We start from the raw sequence: 19,729 nt of genomic DNA on the forward strand, positions 1-19,729 counted from the left end.
CCCGGGGTGAATTTCTTATAATGTGAAAACTGAAGGAACTGGCCACTGGAGGACTTCTGTGAACTGATTGCCCAAAGGTACACAGAAGGAGAGTGACAGAACCAGGCTGGAGGTGGCCAGATAGCTTTAAAAAGCACCAGAAGTGCATGAGGACGTATAGATCAAGGGAATAGAATAAAGAGTCCAGAAATAAACCCTCACATTTGCAGTCAATGAGGACGCCTAGACAATTCAATGGGGAGAGAAGAGGCTGTTCGAAAATTGGTGCTGGGACCACTGAGTACCCGCATGCAGATGATGGAAGCAGATTCCTCCCTCACACCACGTACAAAGATGAACTCGAAATAGATCATAAACCTATACATAAGACTAAAAACTATAAACGCTCGTAGAAGAAAAACATAGGAGTAAACTACAACTTTGGGTTAGGCAAATCTTCCTTAGATACAACACCAAAAGCACAAATCACAAAAGAAAAAAAAAAGTATATAAATGGACTTCATCAGAATGAAAACCTTTTTTCCTTTAAAGGGCTCGATCCAGAAAGTGAAATGATAACTCACGAAATGAGAGAAAATGTATGCAAATTATATATCTGACAAGGCCCTTGTATCTGGAATAAGAAACTCTTACAGCTCAATGATAAAAAGACAAATAACCCATTTGAAAATGAGCAAAAGATCTGAAGATATTTCTCTAAGAAGATCTACAAATGGCCAATAAGCACATGAAAAGATGCTCAATATCATTATCCATTAGAGAAATGCAAATCAAAATACCACTTCACAAGAGAATTGAAACTATATATTTACACGAAAACTTGTACACGAATGTTTGTAGTAGCATTATTCATAATAGCCCCAAAGTGGAAACTATCTAAATGTCCATCAACTGGAAAAAAAGTGTCATCTATTATAAATGGAATGTTAGTTAGCTGTAAAAAGGATTGAGTCTACGGCCATGCCATCCTGAACAAGCCCAATCCCGGCTGATCTTGGAAGCTAAGCTGGGTTGGGCATGGTTAGTACTTGGATGGGAGATCACCTAGGAAGACCAGGTGCTGTGGACGTAAAAACAAAAATAAAAAATAAGAGAGTGTAAGCTGACAAGGTCCTTGCAATCTGTGAGGTCAACCAAGGGTTGCCTCACCTAAAATGAATGGATGAATGAATGAATGAATAAATAAATAAATAAATAAATAAATAAAAGGAATGAAGCTCTGATACATGCTCCGGTATGGTTGAACCTTGAAAACATTATCCTAAGTGAAAGAAATCACAAAAGCCATAAAAGAACACATATTGTGTAATCCTAGTAATATGAAATGCCCAGGCAAATCCACAGAGGTAGAAAGTAGATGAGTGTTTGCCTAAGACTAGCGGGGAGGGATTTGGGACGAGGAGTAACTGCTAACGAGTATAGGATTTCCTTTGGAGTATTGAAAATGCGGTAAAATTGGCTCGAAAGAAAAGTGGTTGCTCAGCTCTGTGAATATGCTAAAAACCACTGAATGGTATACTCTAAATGATAGAATTATGTTATGTGAATTACAGCTCAATAAAACCATTTTTTAAAAAACAAGGAGGAAAAAGCACCAGATGCACTTAATAAAAATTCAGTAAAACATACCGAAAACAAAACAAAACAAAACAAAACAAAAAGACAAGCTTTGCAAAGCTCATTAACAACTGTTCTCTGGGCTGGAAGCTGTGTTCTCCAGCCCCAGGTTTGAAAAGCATACGGTGTGGTTTGGGGCCATTGCAGATTCCAAAATTCTACCTTCCTCTGCCAATCTCACTTGGACACCTCCAGAATTGAGAGAAGAATCTTGAGATAAAATGTTTTATTAATGCTTATTGATACTTTGTGACTTCCAGTAGAGCAGAATGGTTAAGTGTATAGGATGCATCCGTTTACCCTGACTTTGCCACTAGCTGGCTGGCTGGGTGGCCTAGGCAAGTGACATAACCTCTCTCAGTTACTTTATCTGTCAAAGGGGAAATGGTAGTTTTTGTGATTGGTCAGTCAGTTATCGTATGAGGAACTTAGCACAGCAACTGACATATTAGCGAAAGCTCAATGAAGGGGTCCCACGTGGGTGGGAGTAGAGAGTATTGGATTCAGAGCCAGACAGTGAATCCTGCTACCTTCTGGCTCAGTTACTGTTGTGGGTTGAATTGTGTTTCCCAGAAACATATGTTCCAGTCCTAACCCCCTGTACCTGTGAATGTGGCCTTATTTAGAAACAGAGGCTCTGCAGGTATAACCAACTTAAGATGGGATCATACTGGATTGGGGTGCACCTCATCCAATGCCTGATGTCCTTGTAAGAGATGGAAATTTGGACACAGAGGCACAGACCCACAGAGGGACACTGATTTAGAATGCCCGCGTGTGGGCATTCAAACCATCTTCTAATATACTTTAACGGAGAAGCTCAGTACTGAACTGTCCATGTCACGAGTGGACATTGACCTGGATTTGGACCCAGGTCTGCTGGACTCCAAGTCCAGTGCTCCTTTCAGAGGGTTTGAGTAGTGGGGGTACTAGAGGATTGGGGAAGCACCCACAGGGACAGGGGTACAAGAATGAAGAAGTGGGGGGCTCAAATGTGCTCCTTGTTTTCCTAGACTCCTACAGGCCCCCAAAGGAAAAATAGTCCCACCTGAACATCTGCATTTGGAGAACTAAGTGCTCCTAGCGAGGGCTCAGGCTTACTGAGGTCTCCTCTCTCTCCACAGTCCCTGCCCCATGCTTCCTGTTACTTCCTGTTTGTGTTACTGACAGCCCTTGTGTCAAAGTTTTCCCTTGGGAATTCAGAATTGCTGCTAGGAGCACCAGCTCTAATCTTGGGCAGACATGATGGGACTGCCCCCAGCTCGGTCACTCACATGGGTGAGCCCCTTACATATACAGAGCCTCCGTCCCCTCATTCGTAAAAGGGAGATGACCATACCTGCTTCGGCAGGCTCCTGAAGGGTCATGTGATTAACCATAGGTTGACACTGAGCACTCAATGCCAGGCGCACAGCCCATGTTTGATGGACAGTGGCCTTGATTAACAGCTAAGGGCCGGAAGAGCCCCTTTGGTGGATCTGGCGAGGGTGGCAGAGAAACCCTGTGCCTTGGTCTCTGGCAGAACCAGAAGAGCAATGTCTTCGGCTTGGACAGGGTGGGGGTGTCTGGGCCTCACAATCTAATTGATTGTAACATCGCACCCTTAACATGCTTTCCCGCCTAACCTGCACCCCCAAGAAGAGCCTTTGCAATGCTTCCGTGACGGTGTATAATGCATTCCCGCGGCCCAGCATGCACCTTTCAAATTGGCTTACAATTTATCTGTAGCTCATATAAAAACATTTTAATGACTATGTGCGGCACGAACCCTCGGTGTCACCCATGGGGCTCCCAAATGTCTTTCCCCACCACATAGCGGGGCTGTTATAGGCGTGAAATTACAGCCGCTCTTGCATTTTGATCTCCAGCCGGAGGCCTCTGGAAAGCGCGCGTTAGAACGCGCTGGATGCAGACACAGCGATGGCAGACAGCGTTGCCCAGCTCCTCTCTCTGGCAGAACCGCGCTGTGCTTTTGATGCCCTGAACCGTGCCCAGCTCCCCGGTTCCCCCTCCCCACTGTCCTGGGAAGCTTCCCTTTGACTCCCGAATTGTACAGGGGCTATCTAGCCCACTGTCATCTGCCAGTCCTTAGGGTCCCTTGTGACACAAAGGAGAGACCCCAGCTTTCAACGACCTCCGCTAGCTTGGAAGGGAGGCTCTTTGTGTGTGCAGGTGTGACAAGAAAGGGTCTATGCAATGTCACAGACAGGCCAAAACAATGAATAGATTTTAATTTTTGAAGCATGGCTTGACATATATTTAAAGGAGAGCATCATGGAGTGGGGGGAGGGGAGATGGCACAATTTTTAACCTTTCTAACTGTGCCAGATTTTTAACTGACATTATTACTATTTGTTGATACTACAAGAGATACTATTTATTGAGCACTCAGAATGTGCCTGAGCTCAGAACATTCTGTTCTGTAGATTGTCTCATTGAATCCTCCCAACCCTGGCCAAGTCCCTCCCATCTCTGAGTCCTGGTCTAAGCAATGGGATCAGTATAGTTCCTGTCTCCCAGCTGATGTGGCTGCTGGGGAACTTCCCTCATGCTCAACCCCGCCGTCTCTCTCAGCCCTGGGGTAAGGTAAGGTGAGAATTAGAAGGAGAGAGAGATACATTGTACATGGATAGGACTATAGATACAGATGTTGATATTTATGTATCGATGTAGATATATACAGAATTCGTATTTTTTTGAATACTTAGAGGCTTAGATCAATGTTCCAAAAGTGTGGTCCCAACACTAAGCTGCCTGATAGCAAAGGGAAATTTTGTGATCCTGGCTGTGTGAACTTAGGCAAGTTGTCTGCTTTCTCTGTGCCTCCTTATCTGCACCTGCAAAATGGGCATAATGGCACCACTAGTATCTCGCCTCGGGTTGGTGGTGAGGACTAAATGACATAACATGGAAAGCACTTAGCCCAGCAGTCTCTGAGGGGCCTTTCTTGAGTCCTCTCCCTAAACTAGCCACCACGTCACCTGTAGTCACTTATTATCTCATTGCCCTGCTCTATTTTTCTTCCTGGTATTTATCACCATCCACAATCATCTCGCTTATTCATCTATGCATATGTTTTACGCTTGTCTCATGCACTGGACACAAACTCCCCAAGGACAAAAATGATGTCCTTTTAAAGATGTGTGTCCATTACCTGGCATATAGTAGGTGCTCAATAAATATCTGGTGAGTACACGATGGTGTACATGTCCTTCTTCGGACTGGGAGCCCCTTGATGGTACAAACTAAGTTTGGTTCCCTGGTTTGACCTACCCAGGGCTGAGCACCGAGAATGTTCCCTGCCCATATTTGACGGGCCGATCAGTGAGCGGGCCACTGGAAGAGGGGTTTCCTGGCACCGTCACCTCCCCGCCATGGCCCGTTCCCCAGGAAACCAAAACACACCATATACCATATACGGCCACTGTGGGAATCAATGTCCCTTAGGGAGGGTCTGGCTTTTGGAGGTTTTCAATTTTCCCAGAAGCAACGGCTTTCAATAGGGCCTTTATGCTTTCATTGATTGCCCTTGTACCGTAAGCTTTTTTTCCCTGATAAATATCATTTGATAAGAAAATCAGAGAACACTGGAGCCCAGAGTCGATGCCAAGTCCCGAGAGTTCTGCCGGCAGAATCCGAGAGACTGCCTGTCAAGGATGTCAGCGCTGAAGGGGCTCAGAGATCACTGGGAGCAAGGCCCTTGCTTTTAAAAATGGGGAAACTGAGGCTGGGGTGGGGGACACAGGCTGCCAGAAAAACGGGCATGAGCATTATCGTCCCCATTTTGCAGATGTAGAAATGGAGGCACAGATAACAGGGTCAGAACCCAGGAGCCTTGACATCCAGTTTAGCTCGCTTTCTAATTCATCACCTGATCCTTCAGCATCTCAGGAAAGGCCTTGGGAGGTCCAGGGAGGGAACACACGGCTGGGGCAGAATCATCCTCTCTGCAGCAGGTATGCATGGCTGCTGAGATGCTCAGACCCGCCAGGGAGGCTCCTGGATTGTCAATCCCCCAGGGGAGCACCCACCCCCACTGCATTTTCCCCGCGAATGTTTCTGTGAATGTGGCTCCTGGCTCCAGTCTGGGAAAGGAGTCCACACAGCTGCTCCCACAGTGCCCAGTCCCTCCATCCCTGAGTCCTCACTGGGTCGCGGAAACAGAAGCTGAGGGATCCGTGAATGATCCACTAGGCCCACATCCCACCCCCATCTTACAGAAGGGGAAACTGAAGCCCCCAAACTGTGACAGCCTTCTGCCCTGTGGGAAGCTCTTACTATTCCTTCAAGTTCCTCGTTTGTTCCAATCAATGTGACAGAGGCTCTCAAAATGCCCAGTCCCGGAAGACCCAGGGATGAGGTGCAACCTTGTCTTCATGAGGTCATGGTCTCAGTGATGGTAGGATAAGGAGGTCCTGAGAGGAAATCCTCAGGGATCAAGTCCTTGAGGGGCAGGGTGGTCTCCTTGCCCCTCAAGGGCCAAGGTGGGAAAGAAGAGGGTCCACTGCCAGCGTGACAGGCATTTTGGCAGGTGGTTCCTGAGACAGCCCCCCTGTGCACACATGCACGTGTGTGTGTGTGCGCACACACACCCACATACACACACGCACCCCCCTCCTCACTGTGATGCTGGGGCCAGGGGCCCTGCACTCACCCATGACGTTGAGGAAGATGTTGCCTGATGCCAGCACCACCTTCTCTCTCGTGGCACGGTCATAGATGCCCACGTGGCACTCATAGGGTCCATTGTCCGAGACGCGGACCTCGGGCAGCCTGGGGGAGGCAGAGGAGCAGCGTGAGGGGCTGGAAGGCCCAGCATTCCAGGAACCCACCCACCGCCCACTGCTGAGCCTTTGCTCAGGAAATACCCCTGCATCATCCACACAGCCACGTGCTGTGCTGGGGGGAGGGGCGCCACTCATGGAACACCGACCGCATGCCAGGCCCTGTGCTCCATGCTTCGGAAGGTGAAGGTGAGGGCTGTGTGCTCAGCCGGAGTTCAATCTGTGCTCCTTTCGGCCTCATGAACTGGGGATGGCAGTGGTGCCCACTCCCAGGGGCCCTGAGGATGACATGGCTTCTGAGGTCCCTGGTGTGCAATATGGAACTGTTACCTGGTCATCGCCTCACGTGTTTCTCATAGCCACCCTCCATGCATGGATCGCTTTTCCCATTTCATAGACATGGAAACTGAGGCTCCAGAGGAGACTTAATAGCTCCTCTCCCCATCAATACGGCCAATAAGAACCAGGATGGGAATTTGAATGCTGCCTTGCTGTCTGTCACTTTATGCCCAGCCCTGGGGACTTGAGAAGAAGCACAGTAAAATTCTTGTCTCCAAGAAGCCTAGGCAGGGAAGCTCATCGGCACTCCAGATCACGTGGGAGAGGGCGAGCTTATCCAAGTGCCAAGCAGGAGCAGCTGGTCTTGTCTGAGGAAGCCAGGAGGGCCTCTTAGAGGAGGTGACTCTGAGGACGGGAGAGACCCTCTCGTACCTTTACTCTCTAAAAGTCCAGAGAGTAAATATTTTAGGGTTTGTTGCTTCCACAGTCTCTGTCACAAACGACTCAACTCTGTCCTTGTAAAGCAGAAGTAGCGACAGACAGTGCAAAAGCAAATCAGTGTGGCTGTGTTTCAATAAAACTTTATTTATAACCATTGAAATTGGAATGTTATGCATTTTCTTGTGCCATGAAATCTTCTGTTTCATTTTTCCCCCTAATCATTAAAAAAATGTAAAAAACATTCTTAGTTCACTGGCTGTTAAAAAACAGTCTGGATTTGACCCATAGGCTGTAGTTTGACAATTCATGTTCTAGATCCTTCTATAGGGTCTACAGGGTCAGACCATGCTAAACATGAGTTTATACATTATTCTCTCTCCCTGTGGAAAATGCCTACAAGGCAGATCTTCCTTCACTCCTGTACTGAAGAGCCCTGACGTGGTGTCAGAGGGGGCCAAGTTCAAATCCTGCCCTTGCCGTTGGTATGTTATGTAACTTTGCGTGAGTCAGGCCAGCTCTCTCTGAGACCTGCCACCTTGAGAAGGGAGCATCCTTCAGTTCAGTTCTTCGTTTCCACCCGTTGTGGACACATTTTCCACTCTGCTCAGCTAAGCCTCTCTCCCCCATCTGTTTCTGCTGAGCAAGCTAACCTCAGATTTACCCCTTTCTTCTCTCATTTTAGCTGTCCCCCCTCTCTTTGTCTCCCAGCTCCCATTTCCTTGTGACTCATTGTCCCCCACTTCCCTTCCCTTCCTCCCACCCCCACACTTGGACCCTCATCTACTTCCTTAGCTGTCATCTCTTTGAGCAGAGCCAGCCCTTCTAAGGGACTGGCTTTGTCTCCTACCACTCAGCACACATTATCATAAACAAATACCTTCATTTACATAGAATACCAGAGGTCGACATCTGGTCTACCCGACTGTCAGGAAAGACTTAAAGAGCAGGGAGTTTTTCATCAGGGAAACTTTGCGGGAAGATGCTGCCTCCCGCTCCTCCTCGAGGCTCTGAGATGAGCACAGTGATGGTGGACTGTCAGGAAAGACTTAAAGAGCAGGGAGCTTTCCATCAGGGAAACTTTGCGGGAAGATGCTGCCTCCCTCTCCTCGAGGCTCTGAGATGAGCACAGTGATGGTGGAAACTGTAGGAAACTACTTTCTTTGTAACGCAGCTAGACTGAAAAATAGCCTCTTGACTGGGCACTGTTGCTGAGTGACAGTGACCTCGAGTGACATGTTTAGGTGACACTCCTAGGTGTCAGTTATAGAGGCTACCTGCTTAGGTAACTTCTGTAGGCGACAGGTGTGCAGGTGGCGTGCTCAGATGACAGCTCTGTGAAGAGACAGTCTCAGGGGACGTGTGTAGCTTGCAGCTCCCCAGGTGATGTAATAAGATAATAAGGACATGGTTGACACACAGGTGGAACTGTTCAGGTAGCCGCCACATAGGTGATATATGCAGATGTGTTTATGTGATAGCAACACAGGCGACATGTCTAGGTAATTGCTACACTAATGACATGCTCAGGTGACAGTAACATAAGCAATATGTTCGGGTGATGCGCGTAGGTAACACAACACAGGTGGCATAGAAGACGGCTCAGAGGACACCTGGATTGGTGTTTTATAAAGAAGGCAGCTTCTCACTACGGGCTCTTTCTACGGATTCAGACGTTCCTTCTACGGGTTGCCTTAGCTCCACAAATGGTCCTGCCCCCCACCATCCGTCCAAGACGCACTCCTGTGCACCATTCTTGATATCCCCCATTTCTCTACTCCCCAGATAGTCCGTGGCCACGCCCCAGGTGTTCTGCCTACTAAATATACCCTGAACTCTCCACTTCGTCGATCTCCACTGCCCCCACCTTTTCTCACCCGGAACACAAAGGTGAACAGCTAACTTTTTCTGTGCCCTTGCTCATCGCCCTCCTGAGGCATTCTCAAGATAGAACCCAGATTTCTTCAAATGCAAATGGCCATACTGGTATTGCCCCTCCTAGAGCTTCTAGGGCTTCCCTCTGCTCTTAAGATAAAGACCAGAATCCTTATCTCAGACAACAAGGCCCCCGCACAGCTGGTTTCTGCCGCATCTCCAGCCACACCTCAGCCTTCCTCTTCCTCCAGCTAGGACAGCATTCTTTCCATTCCTCCCATGTGCCAAATTCCTTTTTGAAAAATAAGGTTTTTACTTTGGAATCATTTTAGATTTACAGGAAAGTTGCACAGAGTAGAGAGTTCCTGTGCACCCTCACCCAACTTCCCCCATTATCAACACCTTACGTGACCACGATGGAGCTGTCAGATGAAGAGACCAACATCGATACATCACTATTAACTCAACTCCAGACTTTATCTGGATGTCACCAGTTTTCCCACTAATGTTCTTTTTCTGGTCCAGGATCCCATCCAGGATCCCTCCTAAGTGACACCCACAGATGCATTTTAGCTAAGTTCCTGTTTTGATTAAGCACTTTTCGTTGGCAATATTTTTTTCCCCCTTAAGAATATTGGGTTTTCTTCCCCTGGCTACATCTTTCAAGTTACAAAGAAACGATCACTTTCATAGTGGACTAGGTGGGTTGGTAGATTGATCACACTGAGGCTGGGATTAATAGCCTCCCTGAATCGACGCCTCTTGCCATGCACCTTTACAATTCCTCCCATCTAGGGGTGGAATCTATTTCCCCATTCTTGGTTTCGTGACGTGCTTTGACCAAAAGTATGTTTGTGTGCAAATTCTAAGCATCGGTCTCAAAAGAACACCACCCCATTCACTTTCTCCCTGCCTCTGATAGAGCACGCAAACATGTGGAGAGAGGCCCTAGTTGGCCCAGTCATTCCAGCAAAGGCCACGCTCAGAAGCCACACTCAGCCAAGCCAACTCCTAGACTCATGAGTTATTGCTTTAAACCATCCAGGTTTGGGATGGCTTGTTACGCAGCCATAGCTAACGGATACAGCAGGTCTCCTCATACCAGTCCTTAGTAGTGCTTGTCTCAACTCTAATCTAATCACATATGTTGTGACTCTACAAGGTCCTACTTCTCTTGCCAAGCATGGTAAGCTCCATGAAGGCAGAGTCTGCATCTGTCTGGTTTACCAGTTTACCCCAGGCCTTGCATATCATGGTAGGTACTCAATAAGTATTTATTAAATTGATGAGTGATGGCTGTGTGTGAGCATGGAGAATCTTGTCTCCTTCTGTGCTGGAAACCAGGGGGACTCTAGTTCTCATCTGCGGACCTAGAAGCTTCCAGGCCACAGCATTGACTGGACTGAGCTGCCTCTGAGTGCTTCATCTGAGCTTGTGCCTTCATATTACCCTTCTGAAGTGGATTAAGCAGCCTAAGGACCTCCCTTTCCCCAGACTTGAGTGGCATTGATCTGCATGCTGAATAAAGGGCCTTCACAGATAACAGAGCCCCAAGAGGACTGGGGTGAAGAGACCTACTCTCATCAGCAATTGGCTGCGATCAATGAACTATTAATAACCGCAAAGGTTTTTGGCGAGATCAGTGTACTGCAGTCTGGTGGCTGGAGCTGACCAACGCTGACGGCAGCTCTGAAGGGTGAGTAACTGTGTTTTTGAAAAGCTGGGTAGAGAGATAGTGGGGGCCCCACCTGAGCCACCATGGCTCAGGTGAGGCCATGCGAGGGCTGGTTACTGGGGCTCTGTCAGACCTGGGGCCAGGACTATAGGCTGTCCACCTTCAGCACAGTATTTCGGACTATTCTGTGCCATTCCCTGTGCTGAGACTTGGGGGTTGGAGTGGGTAGATGCAGAGATGCCAAGGATTTGGTCCCTACCTCCATGTCTTTGCCTAGGTTGTTACCTCTGCTTAGACCATCTTCTCGTCTTGTCCACATGGCAAGCCTCTAGCCATCTTTCAAAGCCCATATGGGATCCCATCAGGCAGTTGAGACGCTTACGTGGGATCATTCAAGGGCTTAGCTCAGAGCTGGTGTGGCATGAGAGTCCAACGGATAGAATCACAGATACATAGCGGTTCATAGCGTCTGCATTCAGATGTCACCTCTGCCAGGCAGGTTGCCCTGACTGCCTGCTCCCTGTATAGACAGAATTCCTCTCCTCCTCCCCAGGGCTGCATCTGTCTGGGTCCACCTACCTGTCCTTATTATGCTACCTTGTTACCTATTTGTCTTACCTCCCAGGAAAGCAAATGAGCTCCTTGAAGGTGAGCCTGGACACATAGTAGGTGATCAGGGCATATCCATTGTGTGAATGAGGGTAGTGGAAACAGCCTAAGCCAGATTAGGCTAAGTTAGGCGTCCTGGGCTCTAGCGTGGGCTCTGCATCTAACTAGCTGTACAAAGTTGGACAAGGTCCTTTGGCTTCTCTGGGCTTCTTTTTCTCCGTCTGGTAAACGGTTGTTATAATACCTGCCTTGTGGGGTTACAGCCTCTAGGGGGAGTGCTGATATTTATGGAGATTTACAATGAGAGACATTGTGTTAAGCATTTTACCCTATCTCACTGGATCCTTGACACTACTCTGTTATAATGCAGTATATAAAACATGCCCTAATATGTAATATGTAGCTATAATAATATATTATCCCCATTGTATAGATGAGGTAATGAGGCACCCAGAGAAGAGGTAACACGACTGAGGTCACAGAGTGAGTAGGTGGATACCGTGACTCGAAACCAAGTCTGGTGGATGACAGAACCCGCGAGTTGTCTTTGGGCCCCATCCCCCTACCCTGACACTGCTTCACAGATCTTCCCTCACCAACAAAATAATTTGAGCTCTCTGGTTCCAGAATTTGCTTCCACTGCTCTCGTGTGTATTTCTATTCCGAGCTTTGCCACCTCTCCAGGTAATGAGAGCCATCTGCTTCCTGCCCGCTGAGATAAACAGGATGGTCTGTAATGTTCCCAAACTCCTTTCTCTTGGCTTCCGGTGAGCCCCTTAATTCTGGCGACTGCAGTTTGCTGAGCCAGTCGCGTTCACATTCTCCACACCTGACACAACTTAAAAGCCTCCGATTGTCTTTCCTCTCCTGGCTTTGCCTTTCCACTGGGAAGAGTCCTAGATTCTCACAGAATTGAGATCATGGACTTGGGCCCAGAGGGTGGGCTGGGAGGACACAGGGATGGCTCTTGGAGTTACTCTGTCTGTTCTGTTGGGGAATCAGAGGATCCAGTCGGTGACTTTTGCTGAGAACCGAATTCTAAGTTGATGAGCATATGTAAATGCACTTAGAACTGGGCTGTAAGTGCTTGTCAGTTTCTTCTCCTTACTCTGTTGATTAATTAAACATTTAAAACAAATTACTAAGCTCCTACCGAGTACCAGGCACTATTTGCTGTGGTGAGCATATATATATAGGAGAAGACAGAGCAATATTTTTAAACGAAAACACTTAAAGGCGCTTTTTCCATCAACTCTGCATCTATGTCTCCCTCCTTTTTAGAAAAAGTTGGCTGGACATTAATTAAATTGCCCCAGGATCAAGGCCATCATGACAAACACCAGTCTCGCCCTGCCACATCTTAAGGGGAATGCGGGGTGTTAGTGTGCCCCTACACTATATGTCTTCTGGGAGTCTTTCCTCTAAAAAATTGTTTATAGCCTTATTGAGGTATAATTGACAAACAATAAACTGTACGTAAAGTTTATGCATTTGTTGGATTTTGACGTGTGTATACACCGTTGAAACCATTGCCACAATCGGAATAATGAACACATCGCTCCCCAAAGTTTCCTTGTGTTCTTTTGTAAACTCCCCCTACCCCCTAAACTCAGGCAACCACTGCTCTGCTTTCTGTCACCGTAGATCGTGTTTCCTAGGAGTTCACATCAATGAAATCATAGAGTGTGCACTATTTCTTTTCTTTCTTTTTTTTTTTTTACTCGTCATCATTATTTTGAGATTCACCCATGTCATTGCCTCCGTCCGTAGTTCTGTCCTCTTTATGGCTGAGTATCATTCCACTGCACGCAGGTACCTGCTTTTGTCTATCCGCTCACCTGCGGGTGGACGCTTGGGATGCTCTCAGTTTGGGGAGTTATAGATAAAAGTGCTATGAGCATGCGTGTACAAGTGCTGGAACGGACACGTGCTTTCACTGCTCTCGGGGAGAGACCGAGGAGCGCCACGGCTGGGCGGAAGTTTATAAGACCCTGTCCAGCTGTTTCTAGGGTGACTGTACGAGGGCCCCTCAGCGTCTTACGACTTTTGGCTTTTCACGCACTGCTTGGGGTGCCTCCCTTTAGAAGCATCTCACTCCGCATTACCCCTCCCTCACCCACCCACCCAACCACCCTATTCCTACTTAATGAAGGGCTCTTTTCCATTTGCAGGGAGCTTCGACCCCTGATAACAAGTCCTGTTGGAGCTGAGTATGCAAAATGGCTAAACGGGCTCCGGGGGGAGGGTGGGGGCTCTGGGGTTGCTTTACTAGAAGAATGTGCCTGACATTCGAGGGCCTCGCTGACCCTCTTCTGATCCTCTCTCCGCGGAGGTGCGGTCGTGGAACAGGTGACCCATGGACATTTCTTTCCCTCCACTCCACTGCCCCTGCCCCTTCCAGAACCTCTCCACTCCTGTCTTCATTCTTGTCACCTCTGCCTACCCTGGGCCCCTCCAGTCTGTCCCCTCCCCACCCTGCTGCCAGAGTGACCTTATTACAGTGAAGATGTGACTTGTCTTTTCCCAGCTGAAACCCTTCCCTTCCCACGGCTTTCACTGACTGGAGAGTGAAGCCCGAACAGTCTGGCTGTGAGATTCTCCCTGATTCAGCTGGGACCCAAAAAGGAGCAAGGGAGGGAGGGACAAAGGGAGCCGAGAATGGCCTAAAGGAAGAAAGTGTGGCCTCGCATCTCTTGCCAAAATAAAGCAGTGGAATCAGAAGGCTTGTCAGGACCAAACTTTTATAATCCATCCTATTTAAAAAGCATTTTGTAATTCAAACATCATCATTTATATACATTGTACCTCATTCTGGGCTAATGGAGGAGATTCAGGTAGCGATTGGTCCTTTGAGGCACTGCTTTAATGAGGAGACTAGAGAGCCTTTTCATTTGTATAACCATTGTTTGCATGGAAACGGAGCTTCTAAGGGGCCAGGAAATAGTTCATTCTTGCAAGTAGGTTAAACACACCCCCTGCAATCTTATTAGCCTCGTGCCTGCTCAGCTCTGCTCATCCTCATCCCTGCTGGAATGATCTCAAGTGGGAAGTAATGAAGTTTTACTGTTTTGCATCTGCCATGCTTCCCTGATTGGCCGCACATCCCTTGATGCCTGGACCTTGTTTCTCCCTCCGTCGTCAAACACACCTGCTCACTCTCCAAGTTCAGGGTCACGCCCCTCGATGCAGGGGCCACATTTACTGAGTGCCCTCTCTACCTCTGCAGAGCCATGAGGCAGAGCTTATAAGAATTGCCATAAAGTATCTGGCAACCATGGGTGCTATCAGAATGTTTGGTGCTAAGGTTTGCTGCTCTCTGAAAAGGAGGGGCGTTCGAGGTCTCTGCCCCCGTCAACACACCTGTGTAATTTGCAGAGCCTGGCTGGAAGCTGGGAGGCAGCTCGGGTTGGCTTATTGGGCCCAGCGGCCCAGGTATGCCCTTGCCCAGCCAGCCCCGGCTGCTCCACCACCCCAGCCGCCCTCTCTGCAGTTTGCACAAACCCCCTAATACTAGAAAATGGACTAGGTACTGGGGGTAGCATTCGTGGCAACTGGCAGATCAGGGAAAGCAGATGTGGACAGGCAAGAAAAGACCTTGTCTAGACCTAGAATTGTCATGGATGGGATCTTCTACAGGAGACCCTGGGAAGGTGCGGAGGTGCTTGGCTCAAACTTGAAGGTGTTCAAGAATCCCTCAAGGGTCTTGTTCAAATGCAGATTCTGGTAGGTCTGGGGGTGGGGCCTGAGAGTTTCTAACAAGCTCCCAGGTTATCCCACTCTAAATCTCAGGTGCTCAGTCCTTCTTTCTTCCCCATGGGACCCTCCATCCGTTTAAGGGCCCCTCCTCCTGCCAAACACACTGGGTGATTCCTTTGCATTGACTTCACCAAACCGCAAATACCAGCACCTAGAGCTTAGAAGGCCTTGACAGGTGGTATGTCTCTGGTGAGCATGGTTGAATGGAAATTATTTGAAAATAGATTTTGCAGCTTTGAACAAGTCCTTTGAACCATCAGGGACTGCCACAGAGCTGGCCACACACAAACTGTGGCCTCCATCACTCTCACTCTGCACTGGCTTAATGCTAGGCCTGCCCTCCTGGACCCCACCCTGCACCTGCTTCCTGTCCTCCAGCTAAAAGGGATTATGTATTCTCAGTCTTTCCTGGCCTCCTGGACGTGGGTCTATGCTCTCAGGCTCACCTCCAGAAAGGGGACCCAGATCCTAGACTTAGTTCAGGGGCAAACGCTCTTGTTCTGCTTGGTGTGAACTTGGCTGAAGTCACCTGAAATGGTAAGACCTGAGTCATCCCTCGTCAATACATTCCTGGAGAAGCTGCCTGTGAAGGGAGAAGTTTCAACCCCAATGGACAGGGACAGAACAATCTGAAACGCAGAAATGAGTTCCTCTCCTCCTTTCGGCCAATCCCTGGATTTTCTCCTCCAGCAAGCCCTTTACAAGAGCAGAGTAGGGGGAAGGTGAGGAGTCATGAGCACTGCACTGGGCAGAGATGCTGGTGGAGGAAAGAGACTCCCCTCCGAGCTAAGGGACCTGTCCTCTGGGCACAGGACATATGTAGAAGAGGCTAGCAGTTCTTTAATATCAATCTCCCAGCCCAGCCTGGTTGATTGAGGACATTCCTGGTTTTGGCACTGAAAGTCCCATGTCCCAGGGACCAGTCAGCTCCCGGCGAATCAGGATGGTTGGTCATCTCACATTTAACAAATGAAAAATCTTAAGAGAGAAGAGTGACTGGCTGCAGGCCAGATAGCAGTCAGCAGCAGATCAAGGATGGAGAGGCCAGGCCACCTGTGCCAGGTGATCCAGCGAGGGCTCTGAAAAATGGGCCAAGGATGGCCCCCCTGCAAGGTGGTTTGAGGATTGAGGATGGTGTTAAAGAGCCCCTCACATGGGGTTGGGGCTGGACACATAGCAGGTGCTCACTGAACTGCAGCGTGGTTGTTATGAGCCCAAAGTCTCCATGAATCAGAGTCTCAACAAGCCAGAAATATCTGTGCTCTTTTCATGACACAAAGTTGGAGATTTGGGGTCCAACGTCTCCCCTAGACCAAGCAGGAGAAGGACATGCCAGAATCATTCCATGGGTCTGGGAGCCGACAGCTAGGGCCGCCACCATCTTCCAGCCATCCTCGCTGGCCCGGGAGCCAGCCAAGGTCCAGCCGGTCTACGTGTGGCAGGTTTACCTGAGAACACTGAGCAGCACCAATTAGAAGTGGGCAGGCTGTCTTGGATTGGGGCAGGGAGAGGGCAGGGGCCAGGGAGTGGAGGGAAAGGGCGGGAGCTCTGGGCAGGGGGCCTGGGCAGCCAGAAAAGCCCCCTTATCTAAGAGCCGAGCCCCCTCCACCAGCACTAAGAGTTTTATTACTTTCTTTCTTGTGTGCTTTCTCCTTTCTTCCCAGAAACTGCCTGAACTCTTTTTTTCCCAGGGCCTTTAAAAAGCCATTAGCACGATTTTATCCCCCTTTCAACCTAAAAACTGTTTCCATCATAAAACCACTCAGTGGGTTCAAAACATCTGTGCCTTCCAATCAAATGCATGGCCGATGGGGAGGGATGATGGAGACGGGTGGCAAAGGGGTGGTGTGTGTGGAGGAAAGTTCCAGAACATGGCAGGGCCCTGCCTGCCCCACCCCTAGCTCCCCACTCTTTCTCTCTTCTGTCCAGGGTGCCTTGGACCCAGACTCTGTGGATTGGCAATGCCAGCCCTGAGCCTGAGGCATTATAATCAGGGTCTGACTGCTGCCAGCCTGTCAGCACTCTGGCCGTGGAGGATGAGGACCAGGTAAGCCCCATTCTGCCTTTCCAAGAGAAGGGGCTTGCCTCCCCCAGCCCACCCCTGAGCTGCACCCCGCTACGTTCTAGCATTCCCCTGAGAGGAGACCCTTCCTGCCGGACTGGAAGTACTGACGGCTCATGCAAATCCAGCTCAGCCTCTGAGACTGTATGAGCTCAGGCAGGTCACTCGCCACTCTGAACCTCGGCTTCTGCCTCTGGGCTTTCGGGAGCCTCTGTGCTGAGGCTCAAATGAGGTTGCTGTGGAAGACCCCTTCACTCTTGCCCAGAGGGGTGCTCTAGAGAGGGCAATCATGATTCCTCAGTGGGCAAACTGGGAGTGACCTGTTCCCGATGTGGAAAAATACCTCCCAGAAGTCAGATTTTATCTTCCAGTGATGAATTCCCCATGAAAAACCACACAGTCTAACCTGGGGTCTCTCGATCACCCACGCCCAGGAAGTTGGTACCTGGGACCCTGGAATCACTGGCCCCTGCTGCTCTGGCCTTGTCGATGCCTGGTTGGTGGAAGATGGGGGTCACTGTGCCAACCATCCTGGCCCTTCCCTCCCTGTTTGGCTGCTACCATGAGCCTTGGGCCCCAAATCCCACTCCCATCCCATCTTCCATCTCTCTGTCGTCCCCATTGCCCTGACTCTCTGGCCTGCTGTTTCCTCCTCCTCTGTCCTTCCCATTCGGACCCCCCTCCCCTTCCTCTCCAGCTCTCTCTTCTCCACTCTCTTGCCGCTGCCATGGAAACCACTTTATCCTCCACATCCTGATTGATCCATTTAGCCCCTCACAGTCAGCCTGCTCAACTCGGGGTCTGGGTTGGGAGGTGGGCCAAGGCGTGCGGGACCAAGGGTTCAGGATGCTCCTTTCACCTCATCTCCACCCCGTGCCATCCTAGGCTCAGCAGGCACAGGGATTGGAGCATGGGCTCCACGGAAGAGGATGCTGGGCGGTGTGTGACTAGAAACAAGGCTGCGGGCCAAAGGGAACTCAGACCAGGAAGCTGGGCGGGGAGCCAACCAGAAGCAAAGCAGAAAAGCTGAGGGTACACGGCTTTGCCTGCTGCTTCCTTTCTATCCCTGTGGGTGCCTTGCTTTATGACAGGAATCTCTGCCTCTCTATCTTTGCCTCTCTACTTGGCAGTGGGTGAGAGCTGGCATCCTGAAGACCCCGAGACTCTTGGAACCAAATCTGCCTTTAGCAGGAGAGGGAAAGCAGGGAAGGTGACTGTCCCAGGGTTTCCGCCCGCACTTCTTGGCACCAGTGATCACTCTGATCTTATTCAGTGAACATGGCTGCACCCCTATTTGCAAGGCTAGTTATGGCCCTGGACAAAGAGATTCTAGGGGACAGTGTATGGACAGTGTGTGCCTCGTTCATCTCTGCATGTCGGTGGTTCGTTGAGCACCTACTGTGTGCAAGACCCTGTGCAAAGCACTTTGAACACTGATCTCTTTCAACCCTCACACAAGCTCTCTGGAATAAGAATGATAGTAGTAATAACAATAACAAAATAATAACAGAGCTCTATGGACCAGCGCTCCCAGCTTGAACGTGCTATGGTTGAGTGACCTGGGGCAAGTAATTTAGTGCCCGTGCCTCCGTTTCCCCATCTGTAAAGCTCAGTCTTCACAGCAATTTTATGAAGTAGGCATTAGTATCACCATCCCAGGATCACAGATGAGGAAACTGAGGCATGGGGTAAGGTTTAGAACTTGCTGACGGTTGTTCAGTCAGAAGATGTCAGAGCTGGGACTCGCATCCTGGCGGTCGGGCTCCAGAGCTGATGCCCTGAAGCCCCACGCTCATTGCCTTTCGAGCTGGGAGTGGCCTGGGCTTCCACAGGGTGGTCAGTCAGCGGCAGGAGAGAAACGAAGTCGCACAGACCGGGAAGGGTCTTAACAGGGAAGCAGCCTAAATGGGTGCTCTGAGGTCAGCTATGGTTTTGGCTCTGGACCTCTTGCAGCCAAGGTGGCCCGGGGCCCGGAGTGCACCGTTCAGCTCTGCCTTCTGGCGACTAAGAGCAGATTTCTTCAACTGCAGGGACCACATTTTTCCTGGAGGCAAACTCCAACAAGAATCCATCACCTGGGTCCCTCTAAATTGAGACCAGAGCAGCCTGGGGGGTCAATTCCTTCAACCACAGTTTGCCAAAAGGATCAGAAAAGAGGCTTAAGGAGATTGTTCTTGACCCTTACAAAAGCAAGCCGCACGCCATCACATTGCAACTCAGAGAAACCTCGTCTGCTGGAGCCTAAGCCGGCCAGGCCCTCTGGTGTGGCTGTCAATCAGCCCAGCTTTGTGCAGGGAGAGAGAAGGGGGAAGTATCCTCCAGGTCTGAAATGGGCACCGCGTCCAGCAGACATTCTACCATTTAGTACCTACAACCACCAAGTGAGATCAAAATGACAAACTTGTTGAACAGAGCAGGAAACTGAGGCCCGGAGAGGACAAGCAGTTTGTCTAAGGTCACACAGCTAATGCCTGGACGTCAGCTGGGGCGGGAACTCAGATCTGTCCAGCCCATCGAGAGGATGAAACATCTGAGAACGGCCTGGAGCCTGCTCTCTCTTTTGGGATGGCCCCGGCACCACGTCAGAGCAAGATCAATTACTCTGGTAGAATAAAACAAACCTTAGCTTTCCCT

At 49.5% G+C, this 19,729-nt stretch overlaps 1 protein-coding gene and 1 pseudogene across 1 annotated transcript in view; one reads left to right on the top strand and one right to left on the bottom strand.

Moving 5' to 3' along the window:
- IGSF21 (immunoglobin superfamily member 21) overlaps nt 1-19,729 on the bottom strand; it is a 226,856-nt gene that overhangs the window by 26,432 nt on the left and 180,695 nt on the right. Inside the window, 1 exon segment of the mRNA XM_006914306.1 lies at nt 6,272-6,390. Within this exon segment, the coding sequence (XP_006914368.1) occupies nt 6,272-6,390 (119 nt within the window).
- On the top strand, nt 951-1,069 carry LOC112481855 (annotated as a pseudogene).

The sequence above is a fragment of the Pteropus alecto genome, unplaced genomic scaffold (genome assembly GCF_000325575.1).
Source record: "Pteropus alecto unplaced genomic scaffold, ASM32557v1 scaffold125, whole genome shotgun sequence".
NCBI classification, from domain to species: Eukaryota; Metazoa; Chordata; class Mammalia; order Chiroptera; family Pteropodidae; genus Pteropus; species Pteropus alecto.